At 38.0% G+C, this 17,626-nt stretch overlaps 1 protein-coding gene and 1 long non-coding RNA gene across 30 annotated transcripts in view; both read right to left on the bottom strand.

Annotated features, from left to right (window-relative positions):
- LOC114292646 (uncharacterized) overlaps positions 1–17,626 on the bottom strand; it is a 146,958-nt gene that overhangs the window by 124,431 nt on the left and 4,901 nt on the right. For 25 of the 29 annotated variants that reach the window (XR_014333208.1, XR_014333209.1, XR_014333210.1 and 22 more), the window contains exons 2-3: positions 17,541–17,612; positions 6,167–6,200 (exon numbers count right to left, since the gene is read on the bottom strand). Coding sequence is in view for 8 of the 29 variants with exons in the window: in XM_082874962.1 (XP_082731088.1) it covers positions 6,167–6,200; positions 17,541–17,612 (106 nt within the window). In the remaining 21 variants the exon portion in view is untranslated. Of the gene's footprint in view, positions 1–6,060; positions 6,093–6,166; positions 6,201–17,540; positions 17,613–17,626 lie in introns of those variants that run through there. The other 4 variants (XR_014333220.1, XR_014333221.1, XM_082874971.1 and 1 more) reach the window with 2 other exon arrangements.
- Positions 6,437–9,653, bottom strand: LOC145792939 (uncharacterized). Its single transcript, XR_014333226.1, has 2 exons — positions 8,868–9,653; positions 6,437–7,939 (listed from the first exon to the last, which is right to left on the bottom strand). It is a non-coding gene; the product is annotated as an uncharacterized LOC145792939 (long non-coding RNA).

The following is a 17,626-nucleotide window of genomic DNA, read 5'->3' as shown; positions in this document are numbered from 1 at the left end:
ATCAAGTCACATCATTCATAATAGATGAAGAATTTGTGGAACAGAGGAAAATAAATGAAGATAGAAGGCAGCAGCATTAAAATGAGAACACTTTGATCATAAAATCATGAATCAGAAATCTTAGACGTCAACAATTTTCCTATAGTTATGCATCATTTGATTAACTAAACATGACCAAAATACATAAAATCTGATATAATGTGAGAGTTGCCTGTGTGGTTGTGTTTTCGTTTTTTCTTTGCTATTTTCATTTTTCAGAAACACACATTAATAGTCCTTGACTGATATTTCATTCCTTTTGGCTTTCAGAAGTATTAGTAAAGAAAGCGGTATGGTTTTACATTACTAATTTGTTCTTGATAAGTTTATCTTTTCCATGAGTTCAACTTCAAGAAATGGCAAAGTCATTCTTTGGAGTTAATGTTGAGATATAACATTTGGAAGTTTTCACACTGAGATACGTTGACTACTAATTTATGCAGTTACACTGATGCTCATGGCTCTGGGGAGGAAACATATTGCAGCAATTGTTACACATGTTTTTGCGACAATTACATGTTAATGTACCAGAAATCCAGTTTTATGTGAGACATTGATACTTGAGAGAGATGAATGCCACCCAATGGTGGGTTCCGATGCATTTTAATCACTGGATTGGTTTAAGGGGAAGGCGTTTGTAAAGATTAAAAAAAATACATTTTCAGTATTTTCTTTCCTCTTTGGCGTGATAAAAGTTTTCCTATTCTTTAAAGGAAAAGCATTTACTTATAGATACTAAATTCAACGCACAAGTATTCCTCGCCAGACACTTATCTTGCAGCACTAGATGGGGGAAATTCAAGCTCCCCCACCATGATTAACTCTTTGAAAAATCAAATAGTTGAAAAGTAAATCTTATAGTATTATACATGGAAACACTGTATCATGATGGTGTTTATAAAAGACAATGTACGTCTTGTTTCAAGGTAAGTTATATCACTATGGTACAAACAAAGCCGCAGACAATCGAATCTTGATGCCTTATCATATGCAGTTATCATGACCTTGAGCATTCCTCCATCCAATTGTGAGAATATATTGTGTATATTAGGAATACGCAAGATTGTGGTGTAAGTAAATAGGAATCTTTGTATTTCCTTTTTCAGTCATAGATTTAGGACTATATAAATGGATGACCTCTTTGTAAACAAACGCAATTGAATATACAAGTTTATTCAGATTCTTAAATGGTATCAGAGCTATCTTTGAACCGAAACCCTAGAAGCTGACTCTCTCTTCTTCTTCTGTGTTCGTCTGGTTCGATAGAAGGTCCCGAATTGTCCTTCGTCTAGTCATCTGGTTCATCTCTCTTTCTCGTTCTTTGCCTCGCGATCTACTCGCGAGAACCTTAGCGTCTGGTTCGTGATTTCTCTAGTTCATGTGATCTATCGTTGGACTCGTGAAGTTGAGTCGCCACCATTGCTAGACTCGCGAGGTGCTGGTGCTTGTCTCTCTGTTTCGACTGGTCCAGTTCTCTTTCTCCCATTGTTATTTGATCATCTGGTGGTATAGTATATCTCTCTTATAAACTCTGTTTTATTAAATAAATAAAAATAAAAATAAAAATCTTTGGTTTATTACAATGACGAACACCAAAATTCAAGCAATTAGATGTAAACTCACAGGTGCCAATTATACTTATTGGGCTAGTGTCATGAAGAATTTCCTTCTTGGTCAGAAAAAATGGGGCTATGTTTCTGGTTCTGTTCCACGTCCATTAGACTCGAAACAAGAAGGATATCTAACTTCCTGTGACACTTGGGATTATGAAAATGCCCAAGTTCTGACCTGGTTTCATAATTCTGTGGATGACCGTATTGGAATGATATTTTCCAAATACAGTACTGCCAAAGAGGTGTGGGACTATTTATTGGGTGTGTATCAGCAGTCCAACTTTGCTAAACAGTATGAGTTGGAAACAGCTATTCAGAGTGCTTGTCAGGAGAATCAATCTATTCCGGACTTCTACATTGAAATGACAAGCCTCTGGGATCAGTTGGCTCTCATGGAATCATCTAGCCTCAAGGCACTAGATGCTTATGTTGAGTTTCGGGAGCAAAGTCGTTTAGTGCAGTTCTTAATGGCTCTCTCTCTTCAGTATGAGGCTATCCGTGGTGGCATCCTTCATCAATCTCCTCTTCCCTCTATGGATGTTATTGTTCGTGAGCTCCTCTTCGAGGAAACCCGTCTTAAGATGGCCAGTCAAACTCTGTCTCCATCTGTCTTCTTGGCTCCTACTCAGCCTCCTCTGCTGTTGAACCCTCCACCTCATCAGCTTCAGGCCACTACAAAGACAAAGAAGGGGCCACTAGCCTCTGATGAGTATGTTTTTTTTCCATCAGAAGGGCCATTTGAAGTACAACTGTCCCAAGAAGGGCTGTCAGTCTGCTCAGTTTTCTCAACCGTCTCAGCCACAATTCCGAGGTCGTACTCCGAGTACTTTTCACCCTCCTACTACGTATACTGCATCTGCTCCGACTTCTGATCCTGACTTGACTTCCTTGAATGCCCAGATTGCTCAGCTTCAGCATCTCTAGTCCACCTCTCAATCATCTTCATGTGCCTCTGCTCTCACATCTTTTTATTCAAGTTTGCTTGGGTCCTCTCCAAGTATTCCTTCCTCTGTCCGGCATTTTGATTCTGGTGCCTCCCATCATATGACGACTCAACTTTCCTTACTCTAAAACTATATCCCCCTTCCCTTTCCTATTATTATTAATACAGCTAATGGGTCCGGTATGTCTGTCCTATCTATTAGTTCTACTTTACCCTCTGCCATGTTTGTTGTTACTATTCCCTCTGTTCTTTATGTTCCTCAACTGTCTGTTAACTTGATTTCAATCAGTCAGCTTAATGCTTCTGGTTTTGATGCTATCTTTTCTTTTTCTATCTGTTGTGTGCAGGATCAGGTGCCCAAGAAGCAAATTAGGACCGGCCGTAGAGTTGGAGATCTCTATGTGGTGAAAAGCCTACATCTTCCTTTGTCTACCTCCCCCATTGCACTTTCATCTTTTCAGTTAGATTCTCAGTCGAATCAGTTTTATTTATGGTATTCTCGCTTAGGTCATTTGTCTGTTAACCACTTGCGGTCTTTAGCTCAGTCAGGTTTGTTAGGTAAAGTTTCTCCTAGTCAAATTAATGAATATCGAGGATGTAAACTTGCTAAAATGATAGCTTTACCTTTTAATAACAGTACTTCTATTTCTGGTTCTCCCTTTTCTCTTGTATATACTGATGTCTAGGGGCCTTCTCCTATTCTCACTATAGAGGGTTTCACGTACTATGTGTCCTTTGTTGGTGATTGTACCCGCTATACCTAGATTTATCTTATAGCTCATAAATCTGACTTCTACCAAATATATCGTACATTTCAGTCTATGATCACTACACAGTTTGGGGCCACAATTAAAATACTTCGATCTGACTTGGGTGGGGAATACTTTAAAACTGAGTTCTGTGAGTCTTTGGCTAAATTGGGCACCATTCACCAAACCTCCTATATTAATACCCCTGCCCAAAATGGTCGTGCTAAGCGTAAACACCGTCATCTTCTTGAGATAACTTGATCTTTCCTTCTCTCTGCCTCTGTTCCAGCACCATTCTCGAATGAAACAGTCCTTACTGCTGCTTTTCTCCTTAATCGCATGCCGACTCCCCTACTCTCCGGTCAATCCCCTTATGAGGCTCTGTATTCCCAACCTCCTAATTATTCCCTCCTGCGTGTCTTTGGGTCTGCTTGTTTTGACCTCCTTTCCCGTAAAGATAAGACCACACTCAGTGTCCGGTCTGTCTTGTGTGTCTTTTTGGGCTACAGTCTTACTCAGAAAGGCTACCGCTGTTACAACCCTATCTCTCGTCGCCTTTATGTCTCCCGTCATGTTGTCTTTCTCGAACGTCTATCTTACTTTCAGCTTCCCCCTCTCACTGCTCCCGTTTCCAAAGAGGATTTAGTTCACATTGACCCATTTCCTTCTGAGGTCCCGTCTGATGTGTACATCTCCACTGTTCCTCCTGAGACCATTCCTACTTCTCCGTCTACGTCACTTATGGCTCATTCTCCCCCTTCGGCTTCTTCTTCCCCTCCGTTGTTGGTCTATTCTCGTCGCAAGGCTCGCCCACCACCAGTTGTCTCTACTCCTATTGCTACTCTTTTTGCTTCTAACGACTTTGATCCTACTGCACACCGATATCCTACTCGTGAGCGTCGTCCTCCAAACAGGTTTGGTTGGTCTAATACATGTTTTTCTGCTTCCTATCGTGCCTTTTTGTCTGTTATTCATTCTTTTTCAGAACCACAGTCTTACATAAGGGCCTGTCAGGATCCTACTTGGGTTCAGGCTATGGCGGATGAGTTGTTTGCCTTGCAGAAGACTAACACATGAGAGTTGGTTCTTTTGCCTGCTGGCAAGAATCTGGTTGATTGCAAATGAGTCTATAAAGTCAAGATTCATTCTAATGGCTTTCTCGAGCGATACAAAGCTCGCTTGGTTGTCAAGGATTTCTCGTAGGAATATGGTATTGATTATGAGGAGACATTTGCCCCTGTTGCCAAGATAACTACTGTCTGTACCTTGATTTGTCTTGCTGCTGTTCGATATTGGCCTCTCTATCAGATGGACGTTAAGAATGCTTTTCTCAACGGTCATCTCACTGAGGAGGTCTACATGCGTCCTCTCCCTGGCCTCTCTACTCTTCTGGGCAGGTTTGTCATCTTCGGCGTACTCTGTATGGTTTGAAGCAATCTCTTCATGCTTGGTATGATCGCTTTCAGACTGCTGTTACCGAGCTTGGGTTTTATCTTTCTGCTTTTGACTCTGCTTTGTTTCTGAGACATACCTCGGTTAGTTTTGTTGCTCTCCTACTCTATGTGGATGATATGATCATCACTGGCTCTGACTCTTCTGCTATCTCTGAGGTTAAGCAACATCTCTTCCGCACCTTCGAAATGAAAGATCTGGGTCCATTGCAGTATTTTCTTGGTATTGAGGTTGTCTCTTCTCCAAAGGGTTATTTTCTATCTCAGGCCAAGTACGCTAATGAGGTTATTCACCGTACCGGTCTTACTGATACTAAGATTTCTGATACACTTATTGAGCTTAATGTGAAACTCAACTCTACTAATAGTGTCCCTCTGGATGATCCCACTTTTTATCGCGAGCTTGGGGGTTGTTTAGTTTATCTGACTGTCACTCGCCCTAATCTTGCTTATGTTGTTCATGTGGTTAGTCAGTTCGTTTCTACTCCTCACTCTACCCACTGGGCTGCCTTAGTTCACATTCTTCGCTATTTGCAGAGTACCATCTTTCAAGGCTTACTGTTGTCATCTACTTCATCTTTAGGCCTGGTGGCCTATGTTGATTCTAATTGGGCTAGTGATGTTAATGATCGCAAGTCCACCTCTGATTTCTGTTTGTTTCTTGACGATTCCTTGATTTTTTGAAAAAGCAAGAAACAAACTGTTGTTGCTCGCTCTACTGCCGAAGCCAAGTACCATGCTATGGCTTATGCTACTGCTAAGCTTGTTTGGCTTCGTTGTCTTCTCTCTGATTTGGGTGTACCTCAGTCTTCTCCGACCTCTCTATTGTAACAACCGCAGTGTTATTCAAATTGCCCACAATACTGTCTTCCATGAACGGACGAAGCATATTGAGATTGATTGCCACTTTGTCCGACAGCATCTGCAGTCTGGCTCTATCTCGCTTCCTTTCATCTCCTCGGCCTTGCAATTTGCGGACTTTTTCACCAAGACTCACACTACCGCTCGGTTTTAGTTTTTTCTTAGCAAACTCCCAGTGTTTTCTGCTAAAACACCTTTAGTTTGAGCGGGGGTGTGAGAATATATTGTGTATATATGGCATTGTGTATATTAGGAATAGGCAAGAATTAGGCAAGATTATGGTGTAAGTAAATAGGAATCTTTGTATTTCCTTTTTCAGTCATAGATTTAGGGCTATAAACTCTTTGTAAACAAACACAATTGAATGTACAAGTTTATTCAGATTCTTACACCAATACGGTTACATCATCTTCCCTAAGGAATGATTCAGGTAGAGTCATGTGGGTACAAAACCAAAAACAATAAATTATACATGAGCAAGCAGAAAAGGATAATCTAGAATAAACTTACATCATCTTCCCTAAGGAATGATTCAGGTAAAGTCCTGTAGGTACAAAACCAAAAGAACAATAAATTATACTTGAGCAAGCAGAAAAGGATATTCTAGAATGAAAACTAAAGTTACCATAGCCAATAATATTGGAAAGCAAGAAACAGATCCAAACTGACTCAAAATTAAATCTGTGACAAGGGGTACATACCAAATCAAGGATCACCTAAAGTAAAGAAATGAATGTGTAGAGGTAAAAAAAACAGCCCTGTAGGCTGTGATGATGGTTCTTTTCTTCTTCTTTTTCCTTTTTTGATCAGCATGGTTGCTGCCTGTGTCTTCAATTTGCCCATGCTGATTTATATCTGGGGGTCCTTTCGTAAGGAACATCTCTCTTTGGGCCATCGAATCCAAGTTGACTTCTCAACATTAAGGGTTCATAACAGTAGAAAAAACATGTATGTTGTGTTTGAAATAAAAAATCAACTTGCAAATCTGCGGCCACTGACATTGTTGTAAGACCGCCATGGATTTTAAAAGCCATGATAGCTAAGATGATAGAGCTAAGGAAGATAACTTGGTAGAAATATATGAGGCAATATTCCTAAATTGTGATGATGGAAGGTGCCTTTAAATAAAATAAATAAATAAGAGAAGGAAGTAGCTTGTGGACAAATTGACACTATTCATGTTGACTCCTCTGATGGATAAGGAGTACTATTTCACTTGCTACTTGTGTCAAGAGGGTAGTTTTGATGGATCTTTTCACCATAAGTCATATTGATTGCATTAACATGAATTGCTGAGAAGTCAACTTGGTGATTTGATGGCCCAAAGAGAGTGATGTTCCTTACAAAATGACCCTCACAAATAAATCAGCATTCACTCACCCATTCATGTTTAGGAGTGATTCAAAGAGGCTGTGGTATTGTGAAGAAAAGGGTTGATTCTCAGGCCATTTGATAGAACTTTTTTAGAACTTGAAAACGTGTTCATTCTTCCTAAAACACCCATTTCTTTGCAAAGCTTTCTTTTTTATTTTTTGTGGGGGTTGGGTCAACAAGGGGAGGCAGAGAGCACTTTTCATAACTACTACTATAGAGGGAAGGACTTCATCTGTCATCAAGAAAGCACATATATTGCTATCACTGACACTATGGAGGATGAAAGGAAAACCCTGTTTTTAGTATGCAAGGAACAACTAAGTTGATGTTACTGCTATCCGTTAATATTAACACCACCACTATCACCAAAGGCACTACCACGTCTAGAATTCAATCTCAGCAAATGCTGAGAATGATAAAAAAAAAAAAAAACATTTGGTCATCAGGTAGAGAATACGTGGCCACATATGCTGGCATAGAGAAACAAAGTCCATATATTTATCTAATCAAGAACTCTACTGAAACTTCCAAAAGTTGTCAATTTCATGGTATTTCATTAGCATAAGTGAATACTTCAAATTTCCATGGATTCCAGCCAACTTTTGACGTAAAAAAGGACTTAATACTATTTGCATATAAAGCCCACATACCATGAGCTGTCCTGACAGAATCTCTCAAATCACACAATGATGATAGATTAAAAGTTCAAACACTAGATCATTACGTGATGAAATGCTTCCTCGATATTATATAGGAAAGTCATTTTTTTTTTCTCTATATACACCATGTCAAACAAAAGAAGATGGCATCCAGATTTCCTTCTCCTCATACTAATCTTACGCCTCTTCAAACTCTGCCACCTATCTAGGAAACACCTAAGTTACACCAGAAATATTAATGATATCACACCTCCTGTACGGGGGCGAAATATCCTCTGCTCTCCGTACTCCTTGGTCGTCAAGCTTCTTGTAACGGCGTCTATCTCTGCAACACAAAAATGGTGAGCTGCCCGGCGGTGGTGTGCCGGAAAGACCCTCCGACGATCAAGTCAGACCACTAGCTAAAGAAGAAGGCTATCAGGGAGAGTTTTTTGATAGGATGAATTCGCTTACCTCCAACGTCCCTCTTCCTCCATATTTCTAGGCTGGCCATGCAGCCTCAAGATTGTGTGCGCACTACCTCTGCTGTCCTTCCCTGGACAGGTGGCAGTGCTCACCTCTCACCACCTTACGCGTGTAAAGGCTTAGTCCTCCCTCCAGTACACACAGAACTGCCCAACGGTATTGAGGCGTGCGTGGAGCGGATGTCCTCTCCTTCACGCCATTGTCCCAGGTGGCATACTTAACCGGAGTACCACGACCGGCCTGTCACTTGTGGAGAGTCGCTATTACATGCTCATAACCGAGCTATGTGTCGCCGACCTATAACTTGGAATCAGGCAAAAGCCTGCCCACCTCGACCGAACTATCATTGGTCGGTTCATCATGACCATCCGGTTGCGAGGCATGCCGGCCTCCAACCGGCCTACCTTCAATCTTGGTCACACGAAGCCACTTTATATCGACTAACCGGTCCAAGGTGCACCGGCCTTGATCGCGCCCACGGACTAGCTCGGGCTGCCTTTTAGCCCGGTCAGCATCCGCTAACCCAAGCTCCGTCCAACACGTTCAAGACGCAGCTAAGCTATGCCAGTTGGTGCCTGACCGATCAATATTTCCGACCGTGCAAGGCAGGCCGCTGGCCATGTCAACAGAGATTACCTCGGCGCTACGCGGTCCGTCACACCTGACGTTATCTCAGCTCGGCCGTACAGTCAGGTGCAAATCTCCCCTCTCACCTCCCATGCCACTCAACAATGATCTCACCAATTCTGTTGTTCCCCATGCCACTCTCATTAGACACTTCCCAACACGTGTCGCCCATGTTGGACATGCATCCAAATGTGTCCTAATATTATCTTTATACCCAGACACTTGAGGTACACACATGTCCATCGTTTATACACACATAAAACACATTACATCCTCTTATAAAAGAAAAACAACGAAAATTTCTACTTATCAATCCCTTCTCCTTCAAACGTTGGTAATTAATCTTATGTTACATTTTTTTTTATTAACTTTGAAAGCAATATTTATATATATATATATATATATATGCCATGTAATAAATATGTAAAACTATATATCTTATGTATTCCCCAACTTGCCGTGTCCATATCATGTTGTGTGTTGGTGCCTCGTAGAATCAATAGGAATTAACCTCAAACTTTCTACTCTTGAAAGCATCTAGGTCAGTCCTATCCTCTCAAAATCCACTCATTTGTAATAGAAATTAACCTCAAACATTTAGGTTTGTGATAAATCAAATATCGCAAAGCCCCAGTATTGATTATCAATCAGAATTGAACCATAAAGACTTTGAAGCAGTCAATCTAAAACAGTCCACCTGTCTTCCCAAATGATCAACCTTACATTAGACTTATTTATTTTGATCAGTTATTTAATTATGTTTTAATTTATTTGAAAGAGAAAAATAGAATCTAAAATTTATTTTGATGATTTATTTAATTATGTTTTAATCAAAATTTATTTTGATAATTTATTTGAAAGAGAAAAATAGAATCAAAATTTACTTTGTCCTATTATTTCTCACCTAAACCTTTATCTTAAATATTGTTAGAATGTATTTAATATTTGTTTAAATCAGGAGTTCAAATAGCCTACAATAAAGGTTCAAACAGCCTAGCACAGCAGCAGGCCAAAAGGTTCAAAAGGTTCAAGTGGAAGATATTCAAATTAGTAATGATGGAAATACAACGGCTATAAACGACTATAAAGGTTCAAAAGGTTTAAGTGAAAGATATTCAAATTAGTAATGATGGAAGTACAACGGCTATAAATGGCTATAAATTCAAATGACTACAACGGCTATAATTTTCATTATATATACCAAAGCCTCTAATGTAAACAAGTTAAAAAAAAACTTGAAAATATTCTTTGATTTATAATCACTCACATCTATTCTCAGAAATTATACACTGATTCTATTATAATCACTCACATCCATCCTATTTGATATTTTAAGTCATTTATCATATCTTCTATTGATTTTGCCAAATGAAACAATGGGAAAAATTTTACCTTGATTATTTTTAAAATCCCCTCAGTTTCTATTATGTTTTTGATATCAAACTTATGGGCTTGCACCTTCACATGTTACTATTTTTTTTGCCCATTATTGTCAAATGGTATGAGCTTCAATTGGATGATCATTATGTGCTATCATTTTTTTGGTATCATAGAGCTACCTTGATATGAATGATTATTTGTGCTATAATGAGACTTACATTCTTTCATCCTATATGTTGTACCATACTCCCTCCTTGTGCTTGATTTTGTTGAAAATGTCATCGGGAACGAAAAAGAGACTTGATTGTTTTAGTATCTCTGATTATTTTGGCATCTCTATACTTTTGGTATCTTAATTCTTACAACATGACCTTTGAGCTGATTAGTTGTTGATAATGTAAGAGGAAGATCGTTTTTCTCAAGGAAGAGTGACTTAAACCTTAGCTCCATATTTATGCTCTTGATTGGCAACCTTATTTGATCTATGCACTGTTATGTCTATTATAGTCTTGAGATTGGTATGCTTTTGTTAAAAAATTGAGAATTAGATCATGCTCAAATGCTTCTCATATACTCATTAACAATTTGGTCTCTCATTATTATTTTTTGTTTGGGCTTAATTTTCTTATTTTTTTTCTCTGCTTTTTAATTTCATTTTTCAATACTTAAACATAAACACAACAACAAATCAAAATACAAATATTTACACTAAAAAAAAAACACCCTTCATTTTTTTACGGCCACACGCCGATCAAAATAAACATATAAAAAAAAAAACCCTTCATTTTTTTTCCGGCCATACGCCGATCTTACTTACTTGCCTCTTGCATCGTTTTCTTCTTCTTTTTATCACCTTGGGGGACCCTTGACGCCCCTGCCCCTGTGCTTTCGTTGAGAGCGACAACTCTCCGCTGACTATCAAAGGCCAAGAACGACGTTGCTCCAAATCGGGCCATGGAGGTGGTCTTCCGTTTAAGCTCTTTATTTTCGGCCTTCAGTGCGCCTATTTCTGCTCGCACATCCTTGTACATGCGTTGGAGCAGAGAGAATTGGACGTTGACCTGATGGAGCTCACTCGTCCTATTCTGCAATCGATGAGCCAATTGTGTGACTACTGTCACTATCTCCATACAGGACGTCAGTGTGAAATGATTGGCTTCTATGTCAGATTGAGCTGCCATGATTTGCTCAATCGACATCATAGGAAGGTTAGGAAGAAGAATGACAGGAAGAGTAGGAGTAGGGGCACTCAGTCCAGCAGAGCTTATGGGATCATTCAGGTCCGAAAACAGAGTGAGGGGACGGGATGAGGAAGCCATGGATTAGAGGTGAGAGGTGTCAAAGAAATAAGTTGCAGAGAAATGAACAGACTGAGGCTTGGCCTCCTCCGTTCAGTTTCTCTGTCTCTCGATGAAGAAGAAAAAACAGAAGAGAGTGGTGAAGAAGAGATTGGTGAAGAAGAAAATTGAAGAGTGTGTGATTAAGAAGAAGATGGAGGAGAAGACGACAAGAGGGAGAGAGAGCCGAGGCACCTGATTGATTGATTGACCCGTCTCGCTTTTGTCGGTCGGCTGACGCAAAAGCGCGGACGCGTGTCCTACGCGATTTTCGACGAACAAAAAAGAGACGAGGGCGAATCCTATATATCTATATATCTATATATATGTATATATCTGTTTTGATTATCTCTTTTTTGATGCCATTTATCACTATCAGTTTCCTCCTCCTCCAGATTCTGAGCCATAATTTCCTTTTGATAATGTCACAGGAGGAGAAAATTATATGATGTTATGTATTATGGTATTATTTTCAAACTAATCTAATGTTATGTATTTATAGTTTGATATCTTAATCTTATATCATGTTGTTGATTAAAGCTTATTTATTACACATGTGCTAACCTATGTATTTAAAAATGAATTCAGGGAGCATGACTTGAGGGGGAGCCTTTCTTACTCCCAAATCAAATCAAAACATCATTGTGTGTCATCATCAAAAAGGGAAAGATTATTAGACTTATTTATTTTGATGATTTATTTAATTATGTTTTAATTTATTTGAAAGGAAAAAATAAAATCTAAAATTTATTTTGATGATTTATTTAATTATATTTTAATCAAAATTTATTTTGATAATTTATTTGAAAGAAAAAAATAGAATCAAAATTTATTTTGATAATTTATTTAAAAGAGAAAAATATAATCAAAATTTACTTTGTCTCATTATTTCTCACCTAAACCTTTATCTTAAATATTGTTAGAATGTATTTAATATTTGCTTAAATCAGGAGTTCAAATAGCCCAAAACAAAGGTTCAAACAGCCTAGCACAGCAGCAGTTCAAAAGGTTCAAGTTGAAGATATTCAAATTAGTAATAATGGAAGTACAACGGCTATAAACGGCTATAAAGGTTCAAAAGACCAAAAGTGAAAGATATTCAAATTAGTAATGATGAAAGTACAACGGCTATCAACGGCTATAAATTCAAATGACTACAACGGCTATAATTTTCATTATATATACCAAAGCCTCTAATGTAAACAAGTTAAAAAAAAACCTGAAAATATTCTTTGATTTATAATCACTCATATCTATTCTCAGAAATTATACACTGAGCCTATGATGCACGGACACGGACATGGGACACGACACGGACACGTAAATACGCAAATTTTCAAAAAATATGGGACACGACACGTTAGGGACACGTTTAATATATATAATTTTATTTACTTATTTTATATCTAAAATTTAAAAAAATATTAATTCTTATAAAATTACAATAATAATAAAATTAATAAATATATTATCTAAATTTTTTTAAATAAAAATTGATTTTTTTTAAATAAAAATAATTTATTTTATATATTTGAATAAAAACATAGATGTAAATAATAAAACAAAAGAAAAAAAAAAGAAAAAAGAGAGAGAATAAAAAGAAAAGGGTGGAGTGGAGAGAAATGAAATCAGATGAGGGAAGAGAAGAAAGAGAAAGAGACAGAAGGAGAGACAGAAGATAGAATACGGAAGACGAAGACAGAGGAAGAGAAAGATGATGCGAAGACGAAGATGAAGACGAAGCAGCGAAGACGAAGGCAGAAGACGAAGACGAAGACGAAGACAAAACAGGTTAGGGCTTCTTCTCTCTGTCCTCGATCTGTCTCTCTCTTCCCTCGATCTATCTCCCTCTCTCTCCCCTCGATCTGTCTCCACTCTGGCTCTCTCCCTTTCTCCTCTCCAACAGTTCTAGGCTTTCTTCGATCCACCTGCGTGTCTGAATCGTGTCCTCGCGTGTCCAACCTCGTGTCCGACTCTGAAAAATTCTGAAAAAAAGGGGACACGTAGGGGAGAGTGTCAAACACATGTCAACAGCGTGTCGTACACGTGTCCGTGTCCGACACATGTTAGACACTCATACGCCAGCCTCAGGGATGTGTCCGTGCTTCATAGCACTGAGCCTTATAGCATTAAACTCATCTTTTCTGTGTGAGATTTACAGAAAAATCAAAAATTCATTTTATATATCTATCTTTGAGAAATACTTATTGTAAACTTTCTTTAAAAGCAAAAATACTATTTTATCTTGTAAAAGTATTGCAAACCCTATATTCTTGAAATCTTGAAACTGATTGTGAATCACCTCAGATTTGCAAGGGTTTGGCCTTGTGAAGTCTATGTAAAATTCGTGGAGGATTGCTCCATGTGTAAAGAGGTTGCTAACACCCCTGTGAAACTAGAAGATAGTGGAAAATCTCAAGTGAAGCTTGAGGAGTGGATGTAGGCTTGGTTGAAGCCGAACCACTATAAATCTGTTTGCCTCCTCTTCCCTAATCTCTTTACTTTCCTACTACTGCTATAGCTATCTAATATTCATGTGTTAATCATTTGATTTACCCTATATGTTAGTTATACTTCATTGTTATTTTGCTTGATCATTTACTGCTACATTCATCATTGTACTTGTTAATAATTTGTTGTACTAGTAGTTAATTTTATTAGGGTATTATTAATTTTAATTTGTAGAAACCTAATTCACTCCCCCTCTTAGGTTGATTTTTGGTTAACACACAAGCTCCCAAAAAACTCTTAACACCAAACCACATCAATCTCCCAACATGCAATGACTTCGGAATAGAACATCCGATATTATCTTCCTTTTTTTTTTTTATCAGCAACATCCCATATTATCTCATCACCCTTAACCTCATTCAGTCTTCCATGAACCATACCTACCCACCACAATCCCATATAAAGAAGGTATGGTGATCCATAACATGGAACCCCACCTATACATGTACCAGGGACACCTATGTTACATGGATTTGGGTAGGGATGTAGGTTGCGGGTATGTGTGAGAGTGTCAGATTCAACTAATTCTTATGTCAAGGACACCAAGATAAGGCTATATTTCATATTTCTTAAATACTTATTTAATTTTTGAAGGGTAAAAATGATGTTTAAAAACTAAAATATAGCATTTATGTATAAAATGAAATCCTTACAGATAGTTATATAGTGAACTTGACTACTTATACATTCCTGTTAGGTGCATCTCCAACTAGGAAAATCGGACACATATCTCATACCCTTACTCAAGTCAAGTGTCAAACATGAGCACTACACAAATTTAGAAGATTCCATACATGTTTTGAGAACTCACCTACCCCTTCCTAATACCTCAACATACTAACACCGAACATGCTTTTTCAATTTAGGTCCAATCACCCTGAACACAACTGTAACTTGTGGCAACCTCTATTTTTCCAAATTTCAACCTCACAAAAAAATACCAAAGACAACTCTTCACAAAGAAACGAGATGACCACAACACAAAGTCCAAATAAGGCAAATCAAAGTTAAGAATATGACTCAATTTTCGGATTTCAATAAGACTGAGATATAATTTTTCATTTTCAAGCTATTCACCCATTAGTTTGATTATTCCAGAGACAATGAATGGTGTATCAAGAAAAACGGGCTTCTTGGGGTTGGCCTTGTTGCTTTCAAAAGGTAAAGTCATACGCATGCCAAATCAATGTTGGACATCATGCCAACAAAATTGCAGCTTGCAGCTTCTTTGCTTGTGGTATATTATGCTACAACACAGCAAAAGTTGAGGCTAAGTTTTGTGCACTGTAGTCAAGCATGATGCAAACAGCAGAGCATATAAACAAGGACAGAATTTCTTATTGGGCCAATGGGATCTTAGATAACTGAATTCTGGATTGAATTCCAGACTTTATTTATGTTTATTCTAAGTTAATATGCTGGTTTATGTTTTCATCCATTTCCAGTTTCCCTACATTTTACAAGTTCAAAGTCTCCTACAACTATGTGTGTGCTTTAATAGTTGTTTACGGGTCTTATTTTTAATCAAGTGATTTTATTGAGCCAACATATGTGGAGTACAGTAGCCTAGTGTTAGCACCTTGACATTTGAGAGCTGGCGGCCTGACATTTGGTGGCACCTTGCACCTATGTCAGACTTGGACCAAGGCATGAGGGAGGCATGCCAATGTTGACAAGGTGAGCAAAGAGTTGTGTCGTTCAGCGGTGGCACTCAACCCTTGGCCAAGTATGAGCAGCATGGAAGATGCAAGGCATTAATATGACCTAAATGTTGGCTGCAGCACACTTGGGGGCTGGACACAATCAAATGGCTTTGCATGGTCTGGACCAAGGCCAACACATGGGCAATTCGAATTTGTCTAAGGCATAGACAAGGCAGTAGAATTATTGGGGAGGTCACTAGCAGTTATGCAAGGCCAAGGAATGCTGACAAGGGCAGTTATTGGCAATTATGCAAAACTAAGGCATGTTAACTAGGGGCAAACAAGGTTGAATTGTAGGGGCCGTTGGTGGCAGTTACAACTACTGGTCTGCTCTAGATTTGTCTTAACCCTTTGGCAATTGGGGGTATCAATTGCCATGCCATGTGGCATGTTCCCCTTATATCTTGTTGCCTGTTTGAATTTCAAATTCTTATTGTAGCCTATTTATGGGCATGCCATGGTTACTTGAAAATGGTCAAGTAGTAGAGTGCCATTGGCTATCCTTTGTATTATTATAAAAAGGATGGGTTTACCTGTAATGGTTGATGTGTTGTGCATTCTATCTTACTTGTCTTAAATCTCATAGTGTGTGTGAGTGTTGGTTTAATTGGCTGACTAAGTGTGCTGAAACTTAGTGCCATCATAGGCAAAATTTGAGTTGAAAAATTGACCCTTTGACATAGGATGGTTCTCTATAACAAAAGGTTTCAAATTGCCTATTTTGTAAGTCCTAATCCCAACAAAAGTAAGAAAGCCAAAAATCTATAATTATCAGGGTAATTTTTTTATCAAACAGAGTTAAGTTTTCAGAATTTCATACAGACCTTTAAAGCTTTATGTAATTCAAAAATAAAGCCTAAAGGGAATCACGAAGACAGAGAGAGAGATTTTAACAACAGTACTAATGGCTCTATCTCTTAATTCGGACTTCATGTTCAAAAAGGAGAGAAAGACACCCTCCAAACAGAGTTAAGTTTTCAGAATTTCATACAGACCTTTAAAGCTTTGTGTAATTCAAAAATAAAGCCTAAAGGGAAGCACGAAGAGAGAGAGAGAGAGAGAGAGAGAGAGAGAGAGAGATTTTAGCAACAGTACTAATGGCTCTATCTCTTAATTCGGACTTCGTGTTCAAATAGGAGAGAAACATACACTCCAAAAACATCTCTAATTAAATCCCAAGCACTTAGAAAATGAAGAAAGGTATTAAATTTGCTTTTAATTATTTCTTACAGAAAAAAAAATAATCCATTATAATCTGATTTTCTAAAGCAACACAAGACCTAAGAAATGGTATGTGGGAATTCTAGTAGATTCTCCCTCTCTAAAAAATTTCAGAGAGAAAATTTTCCACCAGAGATTTATGTTCCAGCCAAACAACCATAGTCCTAGAAAATGTAAGTTGGATTCCCAAAAGATTCTCCCTATCATTGTCCTCGTCAATCACAAGTAGTCCTTAAATTATTTTATTTATTCTGCATTAAACCCTAGTCTTATAACCCAACCATTTCCCCAACCTTTTTCCCTCAAATTCCAAAACCTATAATCAGTTGGTCTCAAGAGTTTCCAGCAACTAATTCTCCATCAACTGATTACTTTTATGTATACTGAGAAGAACTGGAATTATACATACGTTACATGTAAATTGACAGATAAAACATAACAACTTCCAAAAAGAACTAAACACATAGTCGCTTAGAGTTTGAGAACCTGGATTCATACAGAAAGTTCCTATGTTAAATGAGAAGTTCACCAAACTTAAATTCGATTCATATTATTTGAGTCTACAACATTTGACTTGGTGTAAGAAATGAAAGATATTCTTTCTTACTTGTTTTCTTGAAACTTCAATCTGTTTAATTGCTTTTGTTCATAATCAGATAAAGGTAGTCCCATCAACCACCTGCATAAACCAAA

Source organism: Camellia sinensis, chromosome 6, assembly GCF_055761805.1.
Source record: "Camellia sinensis isolate YWXY chromosome 6, ASM5576180v1, whole genome shotgun sequence".
Classification (NCBI taxonomy): Eukaryota; Viridiplantae; Streptophyta; class Magnoliopsida; order Ericales; family Theaceae; genus Camellia; species Camellia sinensis.
The sequence above is the reverse complement of the archived record's forward strand: the minus strand, read 5'-3'. Positions and strand labels throughout refer to the sequence as shown.